Source organism: Strix aluco, chromosome 6 (genome assembly GCF_031877795.1).
Source record: "Strix aluco isolate bStrAlu1 chromosome 6, bStrAlu1.hap1, whole genome shotgun sequence".
NCBI lineage: Eukaryota > Metazoa > Chordata > Aves > Strigiformes > Strigidae > Strix > Strix aluco.
Genome location: NC_133936.1, coordinates 35,857,274 through 35,883,182, shown reverse-complemented (window position 1 = coordinate 35,883,182; position 25,909 = coordinate 35,857,274). Strand labels below are relative to the sequence as shown.

The 25,909-nt window shown below is 36.8% G+C and overlaps 1 protein-coding gene across 2 annotated transcripts in view; it reads right to left on the bottom strand.

The window, feature by feature from the left end:
* The window catches only part of COL5A2 (collagen type V alpha 2 chain), a 112,536-nt gene that overhangs the window by 15,673 nt on the left and 70,954 nt on the right, over nucleotides 1–25,909 (bottom strand). For both annotated transcript variants that reach the window (XM_074829634.1, XM_074829635.1), the window contains exons 11-38: nucleotides 24,387–24,440; nucleotides 22,923–22,976; nucleotides 20,533–20,586; nucleotides 19,746–19,799; nucleotides 19,519–19,563; nucleotides 18,220–18,273; nucleotides 17,337–17,381; nucleotides 14,172–14,225; nucleotides 12,435–12,533; nucleotides 11,924–11,968; nucleotides 11,724–11,822; nucleotides 11,233–11,286; nucleotides 10,020–10,127; nucleotides 9,306–9,359; nucleotides 8,470–8,568; nucleotides 7,687–7,740; nucleotides 7,132–7,230; nucleotides 6,969–7,022; nucleotides 6,817–6,870; nucleotides 6,207–6,260; nucleotides 5,578–5,631; nucleotides 5,195–5,239; nucleotides 4,650–4,748; nucleotides 3,678–3,785; nucleotides 3,503–3,556; nucleotides 1,668–1,721; nucleotides 1,496–1,549; nucleotides 407–460 (exon numbers count right to left, since the gene is read on the bottom strand). In XM_074829634.1, the coding sequence (XP_074685735.1) occupies nucleotides 407–460; nucleotides 1,496–1,549; nucleotides 1,668–1,721; nucleotides 3,503–3,556; nucleotides 3,678–3,785; nucleotides 4,650–4,748; nucleotides 5,195–5,239; nucleotides 5,578–5,631; nucleotides 6,207–6,260; nucleotides 6,817–6,870; nucleotides 6,969–7,022; nucleotides 7,132–7,230; nucleotides 7,687–7,740; nucleotides 8,470–8,568; nucleotides 9,306–9,359; nucleotides 10,020–10,127; nucleotides 11,233–11,286; nucleotides 11,724–11,822; nucleotides 11,924–11,968; nucleotides 12,435–12,533; nucleotides 14,172–14,225; nucleotides 17,337–17,381; nucleotides 18,220–18,273; nucleotides 19,519–19,563; nucleotides 19,746–19,799; nucleotides 20,533–20,586; nucleotides 22,923–22,976; nucleotides 24,387–24,440 (1,809 nt within the window). The remainder of the gene's footprint in view (nucleotides 1–406; nucleotides 461–1,495; nucleotides 1,550–1,667; nucleotides 1,722–3,502; nucleotides 3,557–3,677; nucleotides 3,786–4,649; nucleotides 4,749–5,194; nucleotides 5,240–5,577; nucleotides 5,632–6,206; nucleotides 6,261–6,816; nucleotides 6,871–6,968; nucleotides 7,023–7,131; nucleotides 7,231–7,686; nucleotides 7,741–8,469; nucleotides 8,569–9,305; nucleotides 9,360–10,019; nucleotides 10,128–11,232; nucleotides 11,287–11,723; nucleotides 11,823–11,923; nucleotides 11,969–12,434; nucleotides 12,534–14,171; nucleotides 14,226–17,336; nucleotides 17,382–18,219; nucleotides 18,274–19,518; nucleotides 19,564–19,745; nucleotides 19,800–20,532; nucleotides 20,587–22,922; nucleotides 22,977–24,386; nucleotides 24,441–25,909) is intronic.

Sequence of the window (25,909 nt, the reverse complement as noted above, 5' to 3'; positions counted from 1 at the left end):
GTGGGAAAGTTTGGGGTATTCACTGGAAAAGTCACAAACCTTCCATTTGGACCATCAATTCATCCCAGCCTTCACTACTCATTGAGCAAATCTTTGCTACCTTCAGTAGATGACACTTTGTAACTTGCCTCATTTTAATTTCAAAGGAGCAACATAGCACATTCATGAAAATATGAAAGCTGGTGAACAATTACATAATCTTATCAACAAAACCACTTCTCAAGTGTCTGGGGTATTTACTGGCCCTTTTCTTTACTTGATACACTGATGGGAAAAAGAAACAGCTCTTTTTGCAACAAAAATGCGACTCACATTCCCAGAACACTGCAGTATTATTCATAATGAAGGAAACTAAGTATGTCAAAGCATGACTGAAGGAAACTCACTAGTGTTACAAAACACATACCGGAGGACCAGCAAAACCAACAGCGCCAGTTGGGCCATTTTCTCCTCGGGAACCCTGATCAAAAAATTTAGAATAAATGTATTTAACATGAAAGTCTTCCTATATACAGCATAACTTGCAGTTAAATATACAAGAAAGGATGTTAACTATTTACTGTCATAAGTGTGATTATACTTTTGCTCTAGTAATCAGAATCAAATGATCTTTTAAATCACAAAATAGACAGTTAACTATGATGTTAATATCTGCCCTATGTTCAAGACTATATGTAAACTTTCAGAATTTAGAGACAGAAGGCATGTGCAAGCACTAAAACCACAGTAGGAGAAATTCTGCTCACAACCACTTCCAGTCATAGCAGGATTAGCTGCAGCGTACACAGTTTATGCAACCCACCATTCCAATCGGATCAATGTGGAAAAAAAATAATAGTTCAAAGATGTATTCTTCTACAAGGTCAGAATGGGCTATGAGCTGCTTCAACTGAGCTTTCCACACAAAGTTTGTTTGCAAAAGAAGGAGCTGAAGGCTGCCAAGCGCCAGCACTCCCCAGAGGGGTGGAAGCTATTCCAATTTACACTGGAAATGAGGCTGTTCTGATTTATGACAGAGACATTATCAATTCCAAGCAGTATGAAGAATCTAAAAGGGCTGAGCCTCTAACTCCCTAATCAAAGTCAATCCTTAAAATCACAAATAGACCGAAGATGACAAGACTTAGCGTAATTAGATAAAAACTAAGATATACTTCTGTGCTTTGTCTATCTAAATATTTGTAAGTGTACAGTAGTATCTGGTATGGGCATACTTTTAAAAAGATTTAAACAATTACAAGTAGTGACATACTTTCAGGAGTGAGGTAAATGAGGGTAACTCTAAAGTGCTCTAAAACAAATATAGGACAGAGGAACAAAATCTGCCAATAGTTTTGCAAGTGCACAGCATCAAGACAGAACACCAGATTTTGGCTACAAAGAAAGGGGAAGAAAAAGAGGAAAATATATCTGCAAATGAGACAAAACCTGGAGTTTGGATCATTGTTAGATATTGTTAACTTCTGCTAGGCTAAAGACAAACATGTTTACTCACAGGGTTTCCACGGGAGCCAGGAGGACCAACTAGACCTCGAGGACCTGGTTCACCCTTAAAATAAAATTAAAGGTTACTTCCCAAGTAATTTATTAGACAAGTAGTAAAAGTGCCAATAAAATACTGTAATATTAACAAACTTCAGAACATAATGGCATAAAAATCTGTTTACCTTTTCACCAGTGGGACCTGCTGGACCCATTGGGCCTATTGGACCAGGGAGACCCTTTTGAAGAAATTAAGATAAAATGAAGTTAAAAAAGTGATGCTTCAAAACTGATAGTTTAAAACTTCTCAGATGTTACTATTTCCATATGCTTTTTCATTCCTTTAAATTTGTTTCCTTTATCTCTGAAATCTTGTTGGGTCTTTTTAAACAAAAATTTACTTGCATTTCCTCTCCCAGTGACCAAAATCCCACATCTCAAAAGCCCTGCTTTCATTCATTCTCTCTTTCTTTACTAACTTTATAATCTACTTTATGCAGTGTTTATGAATAAGGACAATGATAAAAAAAGTCCTGGCTTTATTTTGCTCTCTCAGAAAGAAATTATGTCCTTTTTTTCCCACTTGCACAGAAGCTCTCTATTTGTTTTATGATAGCATTTCATTGCTTAAATTCATTTGAATGTGTCCATCATTACTTTTGAAGATTAATTTCTATCTTGAAAACTCCTCAAGTGTCCTTTTTCTCTTCATAGGGCAGTTAGGCAAATGGGTTCCAATCTCTCCGTTCAAACCCATCAACTGCAAGTAACGATCTTGCAGCCCTATTCATATTACCTTCTTGAATATTTAGATATCCCAATTATGATTCTCTTTCACTAGAAGCAGAGTACCACAAACTTGCACCAAGTTTCTCTCAAACAAAATTTCCTTTCACTCAAAAATCTGCACTGTAACTTAGTTCAAACTAAAGAGAAATAAAGAAAAAAGTCAGCATTAACAAAGAATACTGCATCACCATCAATATTCTAGTGATCAGTAGCAGAAATATCTGCAGACACCTAGTTTTAGAAGAGGGATGTACACTGAGTTCACTATTACTTTATCTGTTCATTAGTTACTGTAAGCTATGTTGCTTTACAATGCCTAAGAACTGTTCTGTTTCTTTGGATACTATCTGACTTATAAAGAAATTCCAGCTTATAGCTGCTAGCTGTGAGTTAGTGCTTCTGTATGCTAGGGTTTCTCTAAAAACCTTCTCTTCTTTAACTAGAAATTTAGTCCAGTCAGAATCCTCCTCTTTCCTATGTATATCAGATTTCCAAATGCCTAGCAGTTAGTACTCCAACTGGTTTGCAATACCCAAAAATCTCAGATAGACACGATTTATGTAAAACCTAACTCCAACAGCTTCTGGGAAGAAAATATAGTCAGTGCATATACAACAAACCCAGTACATTTGGGATTATTGGACAGTTGATCTATGCAGAAGTGTGCATGCAACACATCTTGAACATATTGGATTTACTTCATGTGAGCAGACCAGCCACGTTATTTATGCACAGGAGGTTCAAAGCTCTCCACAAGGGTCAGTGACTTACTGCCCATATGGGGCTCAGTACATTTAGAGTAATTTTTGCCTGTGAAACTCAGGACAGACAGTGGGCAACTCAGTCCAAACAAGAAGCATCTGCCTCATTCCAAGAGTCAGAACTGGTGGGTTTTCTTTTTGGCTGTTGTTCTCTGCCTGTTCCTTTTTTCATATTTTTACTATAGTCAGCTTAGCTGAATTCCAAATGAACACACTACTTCTGGGAATCCTTTCCATTGACATCTTAAGTTCCATTATTGATTATACAAAACATGGACTTGGAACACAGACATCCCAAAACATTGTGTACAGCAGTCTTGAAAAACTTGAAGACCAAATTTGGATGGTTGGGGGAATGAGAATGACTGTCAAGGTGAGTAGTGTTTAACTCTATGAGCTGAGTATCTCTAGCACAATAAACAATCTGGCATGTGGAGACTAAGTCTAAAAAGAGTAATAGATTTACTTACTCTTGCCCCATCATTACCAGCTGTACCTTCAGCACCTTTCTCACCTATGCCGCCCTATGGAAAATATCAAGAAAGTATTATAACACTGAATGCTGAGTAGTTCATACCGTTGAACAACTACAGTATTGAGAGACAGGTGATTCTACTCAGCAACAACAGAAATCACCAGACTTACTCTGTCACCCTTGGGGCCAGGCGTTCCAGCAATCCCTCTTTCTCCAGGCATACCTTGAAGACCCGGCGGGCCTGGATCACCAGGCGTCCCACTAGGGCCTGGGCTTCCCTGAAACAAATAAAGAACAAGTTGTTGTCTATTTATCTGAGAAGTATCTTTGTCTCTAGGCTGTAGAGCATGATGTGCCTGTGTTGAAGTCTCTGGGGTACAGTTTTAAGTAATAATTTTCTCTTAAATTTGGACTTTATTCATGTCCAAATACTTCTCTTTTCCCATTGTGTTACTCAGGAAGTTCAGCTGTAATACTGTAGTCCTTCCAAATACATTACTATTTACTCAGTGCATACTGGAGATGAGAACAGGCAAAAAAAGAAGCCTAAGCATCTTTCTAACTTGACCCTGATGGCCACATGGGTCTATTACACAAACTAGCTACAGGTAGAAGTTGCCAGGGGCAGAGATGCCTTATTTATGCTTTGCTTCTCACAGCTCATGTCCATTACAGGTCCTGCATTACTAGAGGCATTCTGTACCTGTGGTGACCTTCCTAGGCCCAATTATATCAATTGCAGGTGAAAGAAACGCATGCAGTTTTCAGTATGTTCTTTTAAACATTTAACCCTGGCAGGTGTCTTTGTGCAAACTGATGTGGTTCTTAAAACACAGCGATTGCCAGAGGGTTTTCTGCAGTTCAGAAATGACTTTGCCCTGTTCTACTGAGAAATACAAAAAACATTTTACACTTCAGACCTATATAAATTAATTATAATGTGATTTCTCAACATCTTGCAAGTTATTAATATTGTAATACCGGAATAACTTTGTATGTACTCCTAGAAACCTTATATAAACAGGATACCTTTCATGAAAATCTATCCCTTTTATAATAAAAATTATATCTCTTATGTTCATGTAAATGAGCAGAATTATACATTACATCACTGCAGCAACACAAATCTCCATTCAGCTTACCTTTGGACCATCAGGACCATGACCTCCAGCCATACCCTTTTCACCCTGGAGTCCTGATGCACCTGGTTCTCCCCTTTCCCCTGGATTGCCACGTTCTCCCTACAAAATGGAAGATTACTACTTATTTTAGAAGTCAGGGTACAGTTCTGGTAGACAAAATCCTAAATACACCACAAGTGCAGCACTGCTATTTGAACAAAGAGCCTGTAAAGAAATTCTAGGAGAACTGATGAAATAAAACACAGCGTTATGCTTTTATTGTTAAAGGTAGGGGAAATAGCATGTTGCTCAAACTAAAAACTGTCATTTCACAGTAAACAAAATCACTTAGAAGCTAGTACTCGACACTACTTCATGAGCTATGAAACCATTAAAGGTGGTAGGTTTTACAGAAACCATTTTAAAATGTATCCATATTTACAACCATTTTACTGACAGGAAAAAAAGTCAACTATTCACTTTAGCTGTTAAAGTCCATATTACGTATCAACTTTCAACCTTGGAGAACTGTTATGAATATTTAAACTCTGAAAGAAAATACATACCCTAGGGCCCAATGGACCAACAGCTCCAGGATCTCCAGGAACACCCTAAGTAGAACAGAACTCACCATTAGGACGAAAGCATTATTCACAGCCTTATAGTTATGGAAATTAAGAGATAAACATTTTCATTTCCAAAGTACTGTGAATGTAGATGGCTAGTTCTGAATGTTATCTGTCCATAACAAGAGGAGATAGTCCACCTCAGTCCAAGAAGATGGTCAGATTCTAGTAATTATTTTATCCAAAGGCAGTTCTCAGACAGCTTGCAGACTGCATCAGCACATATTTTGAAACAGAGTGGGAATTAAATTACAAAGAGAAAAAAAGGCAAAACTACTTTATGAAGTGAATTCTTGTTAAATTCTTGTTAAATCAGAAATTACCTGATCACCTGGCTTTCCTCCCTCACCTGGAGGACCTGGTGGCCCAGGCAAGCCCTGTAAAAATGTAATTAAATGGTCACTAACATGATAGAAAGTTATGTAAATCCAGATTTAATTAAGACACCAAGAATACGAATGTAGAAGTATACTCAATACAAGAGTATGCCCTCAGAGATCCCCAAGCAAAATAGTTACATGAATATTTCACCAAAGTGTTTTTCCCCCTCTAAACGAGACAGCAGGCCTTCTTTAACATTTCCAGGACACATGAATATCAGCCCTAAAAATAAATTTCTCTATAAACAAGAGATGGAGTTGATCTAATTAATACTTCATTATCAAAACAATACTTTTGCTTCATATTTGGAACATCTTTGGAAAATCTCCAAATTAAAACTGAAAACCAACAAAGGTTTTCTCAAGGGATACAGAGCTGGTATGTAAGCCTTTGCCAGTTCAGTTTAGTGCACAGCTGATGTGAAAGCAAAGTATAGCTAATTATTCTGAGCATCATTGCCTTAGTTCTGAAGCTGCTTTTTGTTAAACATCATTTGGTTGAATTTCTCCACTTTAAGTTGATAAAGACATGGCTATTTACTTTTTTCTTTAAAAAAAATGAATGCACATACCTGAAACCCTGTAGGACCTGGAGGGCCTTGTTCTCCTCTTTCTCCTGCCAGACCCTACACAAAAGAAAGTACTAAGCATACAGTAGAGGAAAACAGACAGGCTCCACATTTTTTCTTCTTTCTGAATATGTATATTTTCAATTACGTATTTGTTTATTATTGATTTTTACTTACTCCAGGCCAAGATATACCCTATCTAAAGATGTAATAAGATGTATCTTATTTCTTTAAGATCGCCCTCCCCAAAATTCTGTGCTGACAGGAAAATACTCATAGAATCATAAAATCACTTAGATTGGAAAAGACCTTTAAGATCATTGAGTTCACATAGTTCCACTGAAACCAAGGAAGCTAGGAAAATGAACTATGAGAAAATTTTGCTCCCTTCACTGTTTTTTATAAAGGTCAGTAAAAGGAATTAGCTTAGTAATGTATATATTTTTCAATACAAACCTTCCCATTTTTCTAGGAATTTTTTTCTTTAAATGTTCTTGGGATTTCTTTGTTTGGAATCAACAACTGACATGAAGACGGATAAAAATAGAAGCAGAAAGAGGAATGAATGGATGGAGCAATGGGCAGGCAGGCAGAGTGGTAAAAGTTGACTTACTGGTGGGCCAACAGGACCGGAAGGACCAACTTCTCCATCTTTACCAGGGGCTCCCTAAATTAAAATGACAGAGGAAGAAGTCTTATATAGTGAACATATATGACAGAAAAGCATCATTTTCTGTAATCACTGCAAATAACAGTCACACTCACCCTCTGCCCTGGGACACCTGCATTGCCTGCTTCTCCAGGTTTTCCAGGATCACCCTAATTTGCAGAAATAAAAATTACTATATTTAGATACCGCTTTCATCCATGAAAATATATGCAAATGTTTAAAGTTAAGTAGATCTTGGGTACCAGTTGCCGTACTCACACTACTACCCTTCGGCCCAGGAAGGCCCATGCTGCCTGGCTGGCCTCTGATTCCTATTGAACCTGCTGGACCTGGACGTCCATCTTCTCCAGGAGCACCCTAAAGAGAAAAAGCATCTTCCACATTAAATTGGAAAATGTTTGTATATATAAAAAGTAACATTAATCTGGTCTGGTGCCACAGTTATCAGTCAAAATGTCTTTAAAGCAGATACAGCTTTATGGATTTAAATCCATACTGCTGGATTTAATCAAATACTACACAATTACCATCATTGAGCCATTATGTGCAAATACTTTATTGTTTCTTTAAAGAGACATTTAGAAAAGATATTTAAAAATATTGCAGCAGCTGCTAAACAACAGACACTGCTACACAGATAAAACTAAAGGAACATTATCCGCATTAATTTTGGAGTAAAGAATCTGAAGTAAACACTTAGAAGATGAATCTTCACAAATCAAGAAACTTCAACTTAATAAAAGTAATTTCAATGAGTTGGGACCTTTGAATTACTGTTTCCTCAGTGAAAGGACTAATTTTTGTGTTGCTTACCAAGGGGCCAAGTTTTCCTTCTGGTCCTTGAACACCTGGATTTCCTGTCAAACCCTAAAAGTGGGAGTAATATTGGTGTTAAGTTGTGCATATAGTTCTAGAACAATAGAGAAATGTAAATAAATCCAAAAGGTACGCTCAGTTACTACCATGGTACAAACACTAAGACATTCTTTACACAAGAATATCTTCTCTGTATCAAAGGTCCTCATCCTCATCTTCACTTTACAGCTTCATCCCCCACTGCCTTTGATCTTCTCTTTTTCTAGTCTTCCTTTTCGTGCTTTTACACCTCTTGAGCTTCTCACAGGCTCATCTTTATTTTTGCCAACATTATATAGTGATCTAAATCGCATCTTATACTTGATGTTCCCCTTTCTCTCCTTTTGTGATATTGCAAATTCTCCCCAAATATTTTTCCTGACAAAAATCTCTAGATGACATGCACCACTCAACTACATAAGTTATCAATCATCAATTTAATGAAGGTCTGGCCTTCAATTCATGTTATCTGTGGCAACTGTGTGCTTTACAAGCACACTTCCTTCAGTTGCATTAGCCAGTCTCAATCAGAACTACTTCTCCTTTTTCCAAGACAAATGGAACCTGTGCTTCCCAACACCAGCAGGAAAAAAGACAGGCATTTTGGCCTTCACCCTTTAAGTAGCCCCACTGAAACAAGTCTGCCCTTGTATAATAGCTTCTTAATTCTGCAAAGTTCATTGCTGCCTTCTGAAAATGAAAAATGTCATGGTTTATCGTGTACTGCTATTAGCTCCTTACCCTTGCACCTGGGAGGCCAGGTTCACCAGGACGCCCAGGATCTCCCTGACCTCCTTTAGGACCAGAAGAACCTGCTGGACCACGCTCCCCTTGGGCACCCTAGAAAGACACCAGTTGACTACTAATTAAAAGGTAGCAACAGTAAGAGAACAGCAACAGTAAGAGAAGGTTAAATAAAACAGGTATCTTGTATTAAGGACTTAGTTTTGCAAACAGAGTTCCAAATCATTAATATTTTTATTATTATTACTTTGTCCCCCCAAATTATTACTTTAAAAGTGTCTCTTCCATAAATTTATATAAGGATTTTAGAATCCCCGCATTTTTACCAAGAAGCTAGGAATTTACAGAAACACTAGACAAATACATATGTGAGTCACTTCCCTGGAAGTGTTACAGCACTTAGGAAAGCCAAAGACAAATAAGACCATCTGTTCAAGGGAGAAGTCTAGAAAAACTATACCATGCACAAAGAAATGGCAATTCTTCAAATAGTTACCTACTATAGAGTAATACATAAAACGATATAGCAGTAGAAACAGGTCAACATCTCTTATCTATTCACCTTTGAGCATGAGGGAGCATTAAGGGACAAGTAAGGAAAACTGAACATCACAGGAACTGAAAGTGACTTTTCCCCAAAAAAAAATTTTAGTCTCAAAACATTCAGAGCCCATTTTGGCATTTGTCAATTCCTTCTGACCCTACTTCCAATGGCTTTGAGGATTTACGAAGACGTGCATGTTTTTAATGGAACACTTTCTCTCTGTATGTCTGTACGTATGTAAATCTAAAAAAATACCCACATAAAAGACAGACACTTTAATTTCATTTACCTTTGGTCCAGGCAAGCCATCAGAACCTGGAAAACCACGATTACCAGGAGCACCCTGGGAAAAGGCCATAGATACAAGATTATCATCTTAATTTTTACATAATTTGTTGCAAATAAAGTACTAGATTTATGGTTTTGGCATTCATTTTTTTTCCTTACAACTTTTTTCAATACTTTAAACTTGGGGGGGTTTTAACCACTTGGAGTGGTAAAAATATCAATGTTTAATTCATGCATGCTGAACAGCTCCTATGTGAACCGCCTCATTGAAAAGAAGATAGCTATTTGTACAGGGGTTAAGTAAAAAATCTGCAGATTAGTACATCATATCTCCATCATTTCTGCTACCATACTATCCTGTGCACTGAAACCACAAATGAAAATATCCAGGGTAAAAATAATGCATAGTATGACAGATTTCCCCCAAAATAATAAGCAGAAGTACGATCTATTCAGGATGCAAAAAAGCATCATGCCATATTTTTATATCCTGATCCTCAGGGTATCATTTTCAAAAAGAACATATGACAGAAGACAGCATCCTAAAATCACTAATCTGATATAGAACCAAGTTATAGACACAAATCAACTAGTTAGGAAAATAATGTTTGACTAAATCCCCAACAAAGCTGTAAGAAAATTCATGGTTAAGTCAAGCTGTTTTTTCGTTTAGCAGTGCATCTCTCAAGACATATTATTCCCTTGGACTGCTTACCCTCTCTCCAACAGGACCTGGTGGACCTACTGAACCTGGATCACCTCGAGGACCTCTCTTCCCTTCTTCACCTACAGGGCCAATGGGACCCTGGGGACCTTGAGGGCCCTAGTGAAAGTAAAATGTTTTCCAAAAAAGCCACTGTTAAGCTCACCACTTCTCAGGTATATTGAAACAGACTGTCTTCTAATTATCATAAACATTTTTCCAAATCAAGGACAAAAAATATAGTTAGGTTTTGAATCAGTTAAAAAATGCAGCTTTTCACCATCAGCTTTTCTCTTTTACAGTGTTTATTAGCTAATATTTCAATAAGAAATGTATTATGAATAAACTAATTCTGCAGTTCAGCTGTACAGTGCTTCTTATCATCACCTGTTTGCTCAGATACAACGATTTGTATTTATTATTATCAACTGAACAAGCTGCAAAGGATTCAAAATTCAGTGAGACTCGTAGAAGTTCTCAAAGAAAGAAGACAGCCAATAGTAAAGAAACCGTAACTTTATCTGTATAGTTTTGTCAGTTACTATGTAATCATTTAACTAGTGAGAAAGAAAAAAATAAAGATTGGTTGACAAGTCAAACTGATTTGAACTCTGCAGAATCACTTTTCTTCCAAAATTCACATGGTTACAGCATGGAATTAGTCATGTTCTCAAATACTCTGTCACAAACGTTAGCTGTGGGCCAAACAGCTATGTACACCATGCAGGTATAAATATTTATATTAATGTATAAATAAAATACAATTAATATATACACAACTGAGTAAATATAAAATGTATTAAATGTAAGTTCAGGATAAAAAGGACTTTTTAATTATGATTGGCACACAGACCTGTGTGCTCTTAAATGTCCAGAAGCATATGGATCTCTTTCTCATGAGATGAAGAAATTAGAATAAACTCATTATGCATGCTACAGAAACCTCAGTAGATGCACTAACTGGTTTCTCTGTCCTTGAGTCCTGTAAGGTCTATACTAGGTAGGTGATTTATAACATCAAAGGACCTGCTTCACCATTCATTCTTAGTACTGTCTCGCCAAGTTTACTGTGGTTTGTCTTCCACAATAATTACTCAAAAAACAGAAGTAATCTGACGCTTGTAATCAAGAGAAGAAGAGTGTTGAAAATTATAAGAATCTATTCAAAATACTCATACAAGCCTTTGTGATTCCCTTTCATCTTACAAAGCATATGGAGACTTACAGGTTCACCTTTGGGTCCTGCTTCTCCCTTGAAACCTGGGACACCAGGGTCTCCCTGAAAACAAACATGAACAACACCTATAAGGTTAAAACTCAGCATATATCATTCGACCATTCTGGATAATCCTATGAATCAGAAAAACATTCCCTAGTGTGGTAACCAGCTGTACTTAATATAAGAGGATGCTTATAGTTGTTTGTCTTTCCCCTTAGAGTGCTTGTTTATTATGACATTATCAACTCAAAAATTTAAATGAGACAATTTCAGAAAATAATTGATACTGTTTGTCCAAGTTTATATAGACACTCTTCTTTCTTAGGCCTCTAAAAAAGCAAAACCAGTATTTTGGACACATAGATCCAAATCTCAGCATATTCACTAGTATGTTATTAATTTATTTAAAGGAACCTCACTCTAATCACTGTTTCAGTTTCATAGCGCGATACATTTGCTAGACATCATAATTTCCACAGAGACAAAGCCATCATTACCGGTTGACCTCGAATACCAGGTGGGCCAGTACTGCCTTGTGGTCCTGGGGAACCAGGTGGACCTGATAAACCAAGAGGGCCTCCAGTGCCTGGAGATCCCTGTAAAAAGAAATAACAGCAAGCACAGTAAGGAAAAAATAATAAGGAAATAAAATAAATCCACTTACACAATTTCTTCAATAGGTGATATGACCACTTACAGTTGGGCCCTTGGCACCTGGGGAACCATCTGTCCCTTCAGTACCCTAAAAATAATGTACCAATCATTAAAATTCATTTTAATGAGGAAGGTATCGATAACAAAAGCAGATAATGATAGTTATTTTATCCACTTTACAAGACCAGAAAATAAAGGCTATTAAATAAACACAGCAACTTAAGATCTACTTTTGGAAATGCTAATATGAGTAACAAAGTGTCCAAATTAATGTGACTTTTAATCTTTAAGATCCTATGTTTAAACTTAAGCTTTAAATACTTGTAGGATTGAGACTCTATCAGGCTGTATAACTTCCAGTTTTCTAAGTCCCTTTAACTAAATAATGAAAAGTTATTTTCAACAAAATAAGCACAAAACAAATTAATGATAACTTTTCTGGTAAAGAAGCACTTTGAGCAAAACTCAGTGCCTATCAAGTGGGGTATTAAAATCCTCTATAAACAGGCAACATGCGGAAGCTGAGCTCTGAGGACTAAATTTAACGTACTTACAGGAAGACCTTGTGATCCAGCTGGGCCCTGTGGACCTGTTTCACCTCTTTGTCCTTGAGGACCTTCAGGACCACGAGGACCTGTTGGACCTGCTTCACCCTACGATTTCACATGAGAAAACAACTGGAGATTATTTTGCTCTAAAAAGTAACACTTCAAAGTAACTAAAGAGGAATGTTGAATTCAGGTTTTGAAATAGTTTATTATCCTCAAAATATACTTTTGCTTACCTAATTCTGCTTTTACTACTTCTATGTGAATGTAAACTTTAAAAGTACAAACAAAATTTTACTTCATCATATACAAGGACAAGGAAACTTTCTACAGAGAAGCGGCACTATATACAGTAGCCCATATCAGATCAGATATTTTAGACAGACATCTCTCTCTAAAATCCCAGTATGTATCTGTAATTTGTCAACTTTTTTTTAACTTTGTTAACAGCTAAGGCTTGAGATTTAGAAATGATAACACATCCGGGGTTTTTTTGCACAGTACAGATTAACTCACTGTTGGCACTATATGAAATAGAAAATCCCTGTAAGATTGAACTGGATGCTCCAATAAAAAAATTCCTCCTGGCATCTCCTTTATATTTTATCATTATATAGGAATTTTGCCCGTTGGAACTGATGGCTTTTAATATCATGTCTTCATAACTGAAATCCCCATCTTCATTGTGTAGTCTGCTTAGCTTTAATGAGTTCAAAACAGCTATTCCAATTTTACATCACCTGATGATCAAACTTGAAGGTAGGTCCTCCCTTTCAAAAGCTTTCATTGTTTCATCATGTGACAGCCTCTCCAAACATTTATTTAGGTATTAAGTATTGTTTAGCCATACCAAAATATTGTGACATGCACTAAAAGGTCTATCATTTAATTGTATACATTATGCTAATACTCTTATTAAAACTTGTTTCCAAAAAAACTGTTTTGTGAATGTTGCCAGCTTCACAACAACACAAAACATTTGCTGAACTTGGCTACCTGACTGAGAGTTTCTTCTTGTATAATTTTTTCCTATCATGTTTTAGGAGTATAAAGGAACGGAGGAGCAACTGGGTGGAGGGCAAGTATAAGAAAGCTGTATGAGTTGTCTTTTTTATCTTTGCAGACATATTCTCAAGTCTGGGAAAAAAAAATAAATTGAGTGCTTTCTTGAAAAACAAGACAGGGAAGTCCCACAAAGACAGTGCTGCAGCCAGTGAAAGTTTTTCATTTCAGCCCAACCACACAGAGCCATAAAAGGGGGTAATCGCCATTTGCTCTATTGTGATGAACTGCGGTACATCTCTGTTGGGGTTCAAGCATTTTCCCTAGCAGTCTAGGTCATCTCAAGAAGTGTTCTTGGCTGAAACTGCAAGTTTCAGCACTAGAAGGTACTGCTTCCATACTGTCTTAGACTAGTCCTCACAACTTAGCTTGTAATAATGCATCTTGTTACTCTTTGAATATACTAGACAAGATTCCTGAGCCACAGCATGACAGTCATCTTATAACCACCCCTTAGCTCAAGCAAAAGTGAAAGCAAAGAAAGTATCCTAACGGTGGTGAATTGCAATTGCTTCATCTGGCTTCTGATTTCTATCTTCTGTCTCAAGGTCTTGTCTAAGACTGATTTCACAGCAACTCTTAGGGACCTGTATACATTCCAGTCTGAACTCTATGTAGTCTATTACACATTTTTTAATTCTGTGTTGTCAGACATATTAAAAAGACATTTTTATTTTTTACCTTTACACCAGGAGCACCTGGAAAACCTGGAGAACCAGTTATGCCAAGTGGGCCCTATAAAAGACAGACATACAAAACTATAATTCTGCAGTTTAGATCACACAGATTAGTATCTAATCACTGGGTAAATATGGTTCTGGGATTAAATGTATTTTTTAGTCATAAAACATTTGTTCATGACAAAACCAAAATAACTATAAATATAGTTTTTCTAAGTGATACGCATACATTCTATGGAACTGTGGTGCAGTATTTATTTTAATAATGTATTTACTGACTTCAGCAAAGTGCTAGCTCTTGATTCAGCTATAATGCGTAAATTGCAAGGTACACAACTGACAATTATTATAGTTAATTGTTTTTCAATTTTAGGTTTTTTTTAAAAAATTATATCTTCTTTTTATATCTACGTTACTGTGGTATGGTAAGGAAAATATCAGATACTTGTTAAGCGATCACAATTTCTCCTACAGAAGGTAGCAAAGGAGAGTTTCAAACCTTTTAAGCTTAAAATAGTAATCTAGAAAAAAGAGAAATACAAGCCATATTCACACTGAAACAATTGGATTGCTAGACAAGATTTTTGAGGTAAGCAACATGACAAGTGAAAATATAATTAAAGGCTATGCAACTACATGCCCTGCTTCCTACTCTTCTGCTCCATTGAGATTCCCAAATTCACAGCCAAATTCATTTGCAAGCTTTCAAACACAGATTTTGTATCACATTTTCAAGGCTATATAGACAAAGATGAACAGCAGAGACAGTTTACTGCTTGGATCTTTGTTCAGACGGGCAGGTATTTCTGGAAAAGGCAGCGGAGGAAAGGCTGGGTTATGCCACACCATGAAACACAATGCTGTGCAGAGGTACATCTTCAGCTCCCAAACTACTGTAGCTCTTCCCAAATAGCATTATATCTTGAGATAGTCAATCCTATATCTAAGAAGGGCTGACAGCTTGAGCAGACCATAGTATTGATATGGCTACACTATTTCTGGTTCTAGAGCCAAATTCTTGGCGCACTGCACTGCAGTGTGTAGGAGCACCTCATGTGGCTGCGAGGATGTGAAGTTTGGGCAACGATGCCCATCAGCTGGGACAGCATTACATGGCTGACTGTCCAAACTCAGTAAGAAAGCAAACTTCAAGTGTATACACTTGAATATACCTGTATGTTATGATGCAGTCCTTGTTTTGCTAAACAGAAAGACTTCCAATTAAGGGTTTTAGAGTAAATTTGTAAAATGTTTCCATTTTCATAATGCCTCTTGTGCTGAACAAGACATTCAACAGAAGACCTTTCTACTGTATTATAAACTCTCTGGATGGCGGCACACAGTGGTCATAAATATTCATTACAACACTGTTTCCAGATAATTCCTCTTTATCTTTGCCTGATTTTCTTTTTTTTTTTTTTTTGGTAAACTATGATGCATACTGTGAAAAAATGTTCTATGTAATAAAGCTCTGCTGACAAACTTAATAAGAACAATCTGTCCCACTAAGCATTAATGACAGACATTTCTGCCATGACCTTGCACTGGATTTCTACAGAACTGATGTAACAGTCTAAGTACATTTTTGAAAACCTGTGTCCCAGTTTATTGGATCACAAATACATGTCTGCCAAATCTCTTTTGTTGCAGGAAGAATTCCAGAATTACAGTATACACTGCACTGACCCAAATAACAATGTATTTCATTAACACTTCCTCCAATGAAAAACAGATGCATTAAGCACCAGTATCTCCCTTGTGACAGTACATGGGATTTTACCAAAAATATTAGTCAACCAATTATCATGTCCAGTGTAGCTGAGCTCATATATTATGCCAAATAAAAATTTCAAGCTCCATGTAGAATTTCATAGCTTGTGACCCACCTTTTTTTAAGCTTCCTAATCTGTTTTCAATACTGAAAAATCTTTTGATTCAGAGTTTCTTCTAACAAGTTACCCTCCTTTCATGGTGCACTAAATAAATGATGTTTGCAGCTTTTAGACACGTTCATTTTTTGAGCTTCTATTATAGTTCATTATTTCTTAATGAACTTTGCAATAAAACAGTCTGTTCATTAAGATGACACAGGCAAATGAATGTTTCTCAAGACATATCACTATTAAACAAAGAGCATGCACAGAATGAAATTTTAATTGTGAGCAGGTGTGGTTTGGGGTTTTGAAGGAGGTTTTTTGGTGTGGTGGGCCTTGGGTTTTTGTTGGGTTTTTTTTTAAAAAAAAAGTTGAATATCATAAAGTGGTAAAGGTTCATGTTGGCTGCATCAACAAGCAGAAACTGTTGACCACATCGCAGAGTTAATGCTTTCAAAAAAAGAACGCCACATTTTTAAGGTGGAAGGTGGCCTCACACAAATAGTACAAAATCATCATAAGCTTTCGTTTGCAAAAGCAAGAATTAACTGTATGTATGTGAACAATCCCACTGGTTTCCTAAGACATTTGCTCACGTAAATTGACTCAAAGGCATTTTGCAAATGCACTGTGACATTGGATTGTAGGATTGAAACCATCACCATTCAGTACACCAACATCCAGAGTTTAAACCACCACAGTCATTTTCAGCTCTGTTGCAATCATGGGAGAACTACTACAGTCATGCATACCAGGCTTTCTCAGTTTGGCAGACATTCATACATAGGGTTCCGTTCAATGTGTGACTGTCCGTAATTAAGAAGCTGTCTTTTACACATTTAGTAACGGATCAATTGCAGGTAGCAAGTTCTGCTATCAGTGAGCGTGCTGCTAAGATTCTTCTTGCTAAGAATAGGTGCAAACTCATTTGTCAACTTCGTATGCAAAGGAAGATAACACGCAATTATAAACTGTTTTATATTACAGTGCATATCTTATCTCCCTACGATATGGACCCCACTTCATAAAAGCAGCAAAGCATCACCCCTCCAGGGAAGGGCTATAGCCTCCTCTGCAAATTAAAACCTTTAGATGAAGCAAACTACAGAGCATGATTTCTCAGAGGACAGCATTAAAGCTATGAGTAGAACTAGGAATCACTTACAGATACTTCCAGGTGCACTTACTGTTAACAGCAACTGCCAACAGCTTTTTGTGCTTCTTCTGGTAGTGTCAAAAGGCAAGTGGCAAATATAAGGTGAAAAAAATAGGTGATTAAGAAAGAAACGTACCATTGGTCCTGGCTTCCCAGGCATACCATGCTGGCCACGTCCACCCTAAATACAAAAATGGACAAGACAGAATATTTATAAGAACTGTAACTATTTTTCCTTTATTACTTGTTATTAGCATTTGTGATAACAGACATACATACTAAAGTGATCAGAGAAATGCCGTATTGTCTCCAAACACTGGCATGGAAAACTTTTGGAAGAAATTATGCTCCCCCTGAAGTAAATTGATATTGTTATTTTCAGAGAGGCCAATATTTTGACAGTGTAATTGTATGGAGCACATAACATAAATGGAGTACATAAAAGTCATGGGGAGAAATGCCAGAAAAACAACACTTGATACTGGACATAGAGCAACTAATTTCTACTCAAATATGATCTCATGTCAAGGCTGATCCCTCTTTTTGCTGAAAAGCAAAATAATTTTTAAGAAGACAGATTTATTACCTGGAATGAAATTATAAGACTTAATTTAAAGTCTAAATTTTAATTTTAAACTTTTTTCCAGACAAAATCAATACATATTATTTCTAGTTCTGTAATTTTTGGTGAAAAGAGCCTCTCACAGAAACAAAGAATAAATTTTTGCATTCACTGAAAAAAGTATTGTGAGGGTACCTGGCCTCATAGGCAGTTCTGGTGTGAGAAAGTACCACACAGCAAGCATTCTCCATTTAAAACTGGTTTTGACTTTCAAAAATTACAGTAAAGGTCTCACCCCACAAAATTCTGCTCAGGCCCTAACTTTCTTAAAGCTACATCAGAACTCACCACAGAATTGACTAGCCGTCACATGAATAAACACTTTCAGGCTCAGGGATTTAAACTTAAGTAAAACAAGGGAAGAATTACAAGGAGAGAGAAGGAAGATCCTACTTACAGGGGCACCTTGTGGTCCAATTCGACCTCTTTCTCCTGGCATTCCTCTAGGACCCTTGAAGAGAGAACAAAAAGTGCATTATTTAGGAGCTCATCATGGCAGAGTAACAAAAAGCGTTACAGAATTCACTTGACTTTTCCCCCCATAGTGAATAGAACACATGCCACCCCCTCTTTTTTTTTGTTTTTCTTCTTTTTCTTTGCTTTTTACTTTATTGTTAAAAACATTCTTGACTTTTCCTTTGCTTCAAATAAATTTTGCACTGTATTGCTCTTCAGTGATTTTCTGCTCAATCTTCCTTATTTGCTTTTAAAAAGAATATGATTAAGTTCTCTGAGACTACAAGCATGATAAGGACAGACGATGAGAACCACAGTTCCAGAACCAAGTTATTTTTTTTACCTCCTGCAGGTGTAGCTTATATCTTGTCCTGTAGCAGGAAAGAAGTAGCAGCTTACATAAATCCTTTCAGCCTCACAGGCTTGCCCAGTGGAAATTTAATAGACTGTAATTTTTCTTTTCCTGTTCCAACAGTATTTCTAATTTTAAACACATTACAATAAATTCTGTATATACTCACCAAGGTCAACAATGCAATCTCACTTACTACAGCTCATTCACAAACTAGGTTCCGCTTCAGGGATATTACATTCTGCATGACACAAGATAGTGCTTTGCAGAGAGATGTCATTATCTGATATCAGAAAGGTGCTTTACTTCCAGAAGCACTGCTGAGAGTTGATTTTTGGCATGTTACACTGCTCACAAGTATACAGTTGTCCAACACATCATCTGAATGAAAACTACTCTGAGAAAAAGTTCCTCGGTTTCATTTCCATGTTACACATGCTTATCCTCACCATAACCTCCAAAATCCTCTGTCCAGTGTTTTCTTAGCTAGTGCTTTTCTGGCCTAAATTATTCCATTTGTATCTCATAGCAACCTAATCCAGTTTTTCTCATATTGAAAACGCTCCATATGAAGCATCAACACATAAACAAACCAAAAAAAATTGTCACCCAACACTTACATGAGTAGCTAAACAATCACAAAACCTACATTCAACTTTCTGTTGAGCCTTCTGATTTATCGTTATTGTCTATGTTGGTGAATTGCAAAGAATAACAGCCTTAGTGGACCAAATTTACTGTTAGTGTAATAGAAAACAAAGCCTTAATTAAAAGAAAGTTCAGCTTCACAACATCAAGTACAGAAATCAAAACCTTAAAATTCCTATTGGCAATAGCTTTCACAATCTTAAAGCCATTTCTGTAATACCCAATGCACATGACACTCACTAGAGGACCCGTTGCACCCATGGCACCTGTTGGTCCGGATTCTCCCTAGAAATGGGAACGAAATGACACCATTAGAGGAAATGCGTTAGAAGAAAATGGAGTTACATGTTTCATCCCTGTCCTCATGTTAGACTTAAATGCTGCGTTCATAAGATCTACTATCTTTCATTATTCTGGCATTATAAAAAACATGCTTAAGCATTTAGTTCTTTGGGCCATGAAAATACCTTTGCTCCAGCTGCTCCAATTTCACCTTTTGGACCATCAAGTCCTTTCAATCCCTGTAAGAGTTATAAAAATATGGAGAAATTACATTTATATATGCACACATATAGAACAATTCCTACTATTATTGTTAAAATACCTCGATACTAAAGTGTTAAGAATGGATCTGAGGTGGCAAGACCAAGAAAGGAAAAAAATAAAGAAGAAAAAAACCAGATGGAATAAAGTTTTTAAACATTTCCTAAATGGAAACCATTTGTACAAGGTACATTTCCTTGGATGTGGTTTCCTTTTTAAAACAAGAACGTTTAAAAAAAATCCTAAAACAACACAAAGAAGGCTCTGAGCCATAGGAAACCTATTTATTCCTCCCCAAAGTAAAATTCTGGCCAGAAAACTTGGTAATTTGTAATCGCTCCATGTTGCAAACATATCCACCTCTCAAGTTCCCCACCCTAATGCAAGGCTTGCCAACAAAGCGAGAGAACTGTCAGGTTTGTGCCTCCTGAAGCTTGGCAGGGCTCATGTAAGCTCCTTCCAGATTCCCAGATCATTTGAAAATAGAGTGAAGAAAGCACTGGAGAATATAATACAGAGGTCAGCTTAAAGGGGAATACCGTTGATTTTCTGCAAGGCCCTCTTTTTTCTCAAGTGCCAGTGATTCTGCTGCAATTGGCAGGACTAAAAGTTTAGTCAAATTCACCACTAATAGAAAAGAAGTGGAGTATCTTTATACTGAAACTGCCTGGAAACATCAGCTATAAGGAGAGGGAAAATCTTGTTTCTCACCCTGTGACCCTTGAGACCTGGGAGACCAGGAGCACCAGGAAAGCCTCGAGGCCCCTAAGTAGGTAAAAGAAAAAACAAAATCCTTATTTCTGCAGATAAACCTAGAAATAATGCTGCTATCAGGGAAGAGGGTAGCAACATTAATACTAGTACTCCTAAGACTCCTTCGCGTTGGTGACATAATACTGAGGCATAGCATTTCAGCAGGTCACAGATGATACAGCATAACATGCTATGAAGTTAGACAGTCTCAGCATTATGTACATTTTCACTGATATTAAAAGCTTTATTGTTTACATCCATGTATGATCAAATCTCAAATAGAAGTAATGACTAATGGTCGATCAAGTTTTGAAGCCTAATATGAAGAAACCTTAATTAAACAGAGATCAAAACTCAGAGCTATCATTTAAAATAAAATAGAAACTGAGACCAAACTGCAAACTGCACATGTTCTTTGAGAATACATCAGTCAGTAGCATGATGAACAACTGTTACTAAAACACATTTAACAATTAAATCAAAGTTGCCTTGCACTTAGTTTCCTACCAAGTTTCCCGATTTCTCTTTCAGGAAAGACTAAGTAATGGAAGGGAGCTAGGTGCCTCGTGTTAGAATACTGGTCACAGGAATTTGTAATGGAAATCACATTAACACCTTCATACTCTCAGATAATAACAATTCAGCAAACTGTTTAAACATATCATCACCTCTGAACCAAAGTTCTCAAAACCATTACAGTTCATACCTTTCGGCATAGCAAAAAATCGTGAAGATATATTATAGAAAATGCAGCATCGTGAAGCAACACTGATACTCAGAGGAGCAAAAAAGAACATCTGAAATCTCAGCATTAGAAAGGAGAACTTCACATACAGACACGCTGTTTCCTTGTTAGCATCAAGGAACGTAAGAAAGGTCTTTGTCTTCCCATCATCAACTATATGGATAATGTTTGATCATAAATTGCAGTGGGAAATTACTCCAGAATTGGTCCACTCATAAAGGGAAAATTTATAAAGGTGTGTAATTTCTGAAATGAATATATTAGACAGCTTGAAATTATTAATCTCAGTGAATTTTTCAGTGAAGGATGATCTCTGTTGTCATATGAGGTCTTGCATGTAAATTTGAAACCGTACAAATTATGCTACATACTGAATGTAGCCCATAAAAACTATTTATTTGGCCTGTGCTCAGTGGTACACGTACATCATTTTATACAATCAGGTCAATCAAATGATGAAGCACACACATGCAACAAGTCACATGGCAAGGAGACAAATCACATACAAGGGGAAACAGCCATTGGGTATCTCCATAGCAGACTATATTGATCAAAACATGGCACACTTCTGTGATGAATGATCAGGGTATTCAACGGTGCTATGCAATTGCAGCAAACTCTTAATGAGATTTGTGTGTGTGTGTACAGTTTAGTACTTCTTACCTTCATTAGAAAGTCTTCTAAAAGATGATTTTATTGAGCAAAACAGCTTGATCTGAACAGAACGATACTCCACAGACTACATTTGCTTCAAACAGCTTACAAAACATTGTCTTTGATCCATAAAACTTAGGAGGAAAGCTTAGGAAACAACACTGCCTTGTTAAAAAATCATTTCTCTCCAGTTGCTAACAAAATTGCCAGGCAAGAACTGGATGCTTAAAAAGAAAAGGAGGCAACTTAAGAGATGATGTGTATCAGGTGGCTTCAGTTCTGGGATTTATCTGTCCCGTTTTCAACCACAGTACAGCTCCCTTCCAGGCACAAAAACTTGACTAATGAAGATAGAACTCTTAATATGGGCCCAAATTATATAAGATGATAAAATGATGTCATTTTATCATCAGATATATCTGCTTTTCTTTATTTCTAGAGTAAAACATGACAAGTATCTTCTGTAGTACAAGTACATATTATTTGGAAATCCTTTAATCACATTTACATATGGAAAATATAGATAAACATAAATTTTATGTCTATGATACAATCCCCTCTTCCCCTGCCTTCAGATCAACTGTTATAAAGGTAAACAGTGCCACCCCAACCTGACATCATTTTATAGTCTCTGAGCACTTCCTGCACATGATTGTAAATGACCATGTGAAATACTAGGAAACAGAGTACCACTTGTATGTACTATTATCTGTTTTATGCACATTTCATCTATAAAACAGTTGAAATCTGTGAAATGACTCTCAGGATTAACTCAAGGACTTTTGAATCACCTGTCCGGTTCTGAGATATCATACTGATCTGGATCATTAGAATAGCTATCACAAGTACTTCAGAAATTGAATGGTAGACCTTTGCACTCATTATTAAAAGAGACAGTGGTGACATAAGTATGATTATTTTGCTAAAATATAAATAATCATGCTCTTACTGGAGATCCTGGAAATCCAGGCTCACCGGATTGTCCTGGTCTACCAGGTTCACCCTAAGGAAAGAAAAAAAAAAGGAGCACATGAAAATAGCAAATGTGAAAATTAACTTCTCTTGTCATTCTTCCATTCAAACAAATGGGGACATTCACATCAGTATTATATATCCTCTCCTTACTGTAACAATTTCAGTGATATAAATCAACTGCACACATGACTAGCAATGAGCATTAGACATATTAACTTAAAAAAGGTTTTTAACAAATCATTTTGGGAACTGAAAACTGAGTCTAAAAGCATCTCAGCATCACAAAATGGTGCTGCAATGTAGTTTTCCAGTGAATTAACAAGGCAACCTTTTGTCATCCTCACACACAGAGACAAATTACTTTAATTTTTTTCATAGGAACAGCAATCTAAAACTGCCTGCATTGTAGCTTGTTAGTTCTTCTGTTCAAATGTTTTAAAATGTGTATAATTTCATTCTAGGTCGGTGACTATTTTCTGTGTGATGCAATAGGAAAGAAAATACGGTAGAAACAAATAAGCTTATTTCGAAGATTATTCAAAGTTGTCCAAAGTCACAATCAAACATTCCTTTATATGCATCAATCGGTTCAAATACATCCAATACTCTGGGCTGCAGGAACATGAAAAGCTTCAAAAAAATAGTTTCTGGACAGAGAGAGGATAAAGTGCTTCACAAATTTAATTGAAGAAATCCGTGCATACACTGGAAATTATGGAAGTTCTTAGAGCAGTATCAAGATTTAGCTTCACTGCACTGAGAGCTAACCATTTCCAAAGATTCTTATAACTCTTTGTACGGGTTAATTGCAAAGCAGCCGTTACACAAGCTATGGTAATTTTTATACTGAAATATCCGGCATCCGCAGTTTTCAACTCATTTCCAAGTTATAAATTACAATTCAGATGGATTTACTGTGCTTTGCAAAACAAATGATACACGTCTATTGGTAAATTCTTATGCTATTGTACAGTACATATATACTTATGCAACATGTATAACCTAGAGTCATAAAATCAGTTATTAATAACATAAATTATTTTGAAATTTTTAAATACTGAAATTTTATTGTCTGGATGCAGGTGCATGTTATCGTTACAGTTGTTCTAACTCATCATGCAATCACAGAGAGAGGAGATGGCTCCAATTGTCCCCTTCTAACTGTGGCATATTATTATGTTTGATTTCAAGAAAGATATCTCAGTTGAAGAACTGGCTGAGGCAAGAAATAATAAAGAGACAGTGCTTAAACAAGGGTTTTGAAAAGGACTGCTAAGATTTATAGTTATGACACTGCACTTAATGAGGAGTACAATCACAAAGAAAAGTAAACAGATAAAAGTAGTTGCAACAGGCGCATCTGCTGGTTAGTCACTGTCTCAAAGATGCCAATATTTGTATTAAAAATAAAACAAGGTATGAAGAATAACAAACTTACATCTTCACCAGGTTTGCCTGGAGGTCCCTCTGGTCCACGAGAACCAACTGGACCCTAAGAAAATAATACAGTTGTTGAGAAGTCAATTTACCCATCACTAAAATATCTATTTGCTCTATTTCAAAGTCTGGTTTTATAAAAACAGATGTAGAAAAAGGATGCCTAAGCACACTTGCTTAAATTTGTAGTGCTCTTTGTAACCACCCTGCCCCTAAGAAACCTGCATTATGTTACATAAAAACATAAGATGGGTTCTTCAGGGGAAAAAAAATACATTAAAAATCACAGTTGCTGTTGTTCCAAATCTCTGTCTCTTGCTTTTACTTTTGAATCATTTTTCACCTCCAAAAAAAATATATTCTCATCATCCTTTGTGTAAATTACACTACCAGATCTGGTTTTACCAGTGCTTAACCATCCCCAGGTATGTGCTGGAGAAGTAACGATGGTAGTTGAGGCATTTCAGGTAATGAATTAAGTTGGTAAGTGATGAAACCCCTTGCATTCTAGCCGGTCCTCAGAGATTAGAGGGGGCTAGGGGTGGTTGGACTTATCTCTTAATAGATATGCCAATTATGGCTGTAACTATAGAGCTGATACCAGATGCACAAACAGCCCATGTGCTGTAGATCTGGTTGGATACAAGAGAAGCAGTCAGGTTCACGAATAGCACGGTTTATTATCATGCAACATCTACAGATTCTTTGAGACTGCCTACGATAAATGCACAAACTGCAGGTTGGCTATATAGCACTACAGACAAAAAAACCGACTGCAATCACACACACTTAACTCCCGGGTAATCACTCGGCGTAGCCGAGGGCCCAAATCTTACCAAAATGTGTCCCTTTGGGGGTGGGGAGTGGGGGCAAGGAGCACAAACCCGTCAATCTGTCTCTCCAATTTGGTATCAGTTTATCGTCCCTCCAAGTTAGATACAAACTCAGGGTAGTATTTATCTATGTATGTGTGAGTGGGTGGGACTGTGGTCAAGCCGCTGTTTCTTGAGTAATGACACAGCACATTCCTGGGTGCAAGTTGTGCGCTGTTTTTGTGGGAAAAGAGGCAGAATGAGAGATAAGGTCCGTACTGCAAACAGTCCTTGAGAGAAGGGGAAGAGCAGGAGATAAATCTGCACAGTCATGTCAAATGTTCCTTGAGAAAAGTGGAAGAACAGGACCATGCAGCCTCCACCTCGCTTGGTGCATTCCTCCTTGGTGCCACAGCAACACAAATCACTGGATCTCCATCCCGTTCTGTGTTTGTCTGGGCATCATGTGTTAAGGAAATGTGTGTTTTGCAGATTTTTCACTGTTTTTCTTTTCCCACACTTCCAACAATAGTTTATTCTATAATCATTATTATGCATGTTCAAAACAATTAAAATTCACTGATTCAGGACAACATGCTTTGACCATCATAACTCTTGACTGAAGTTACTTAATAGCTTCTGCTGAAAACACACACAAAAAAAAATCTGTTCTGAAATAAGGAGGTATAATATATTGTTTGCAATTTTATTG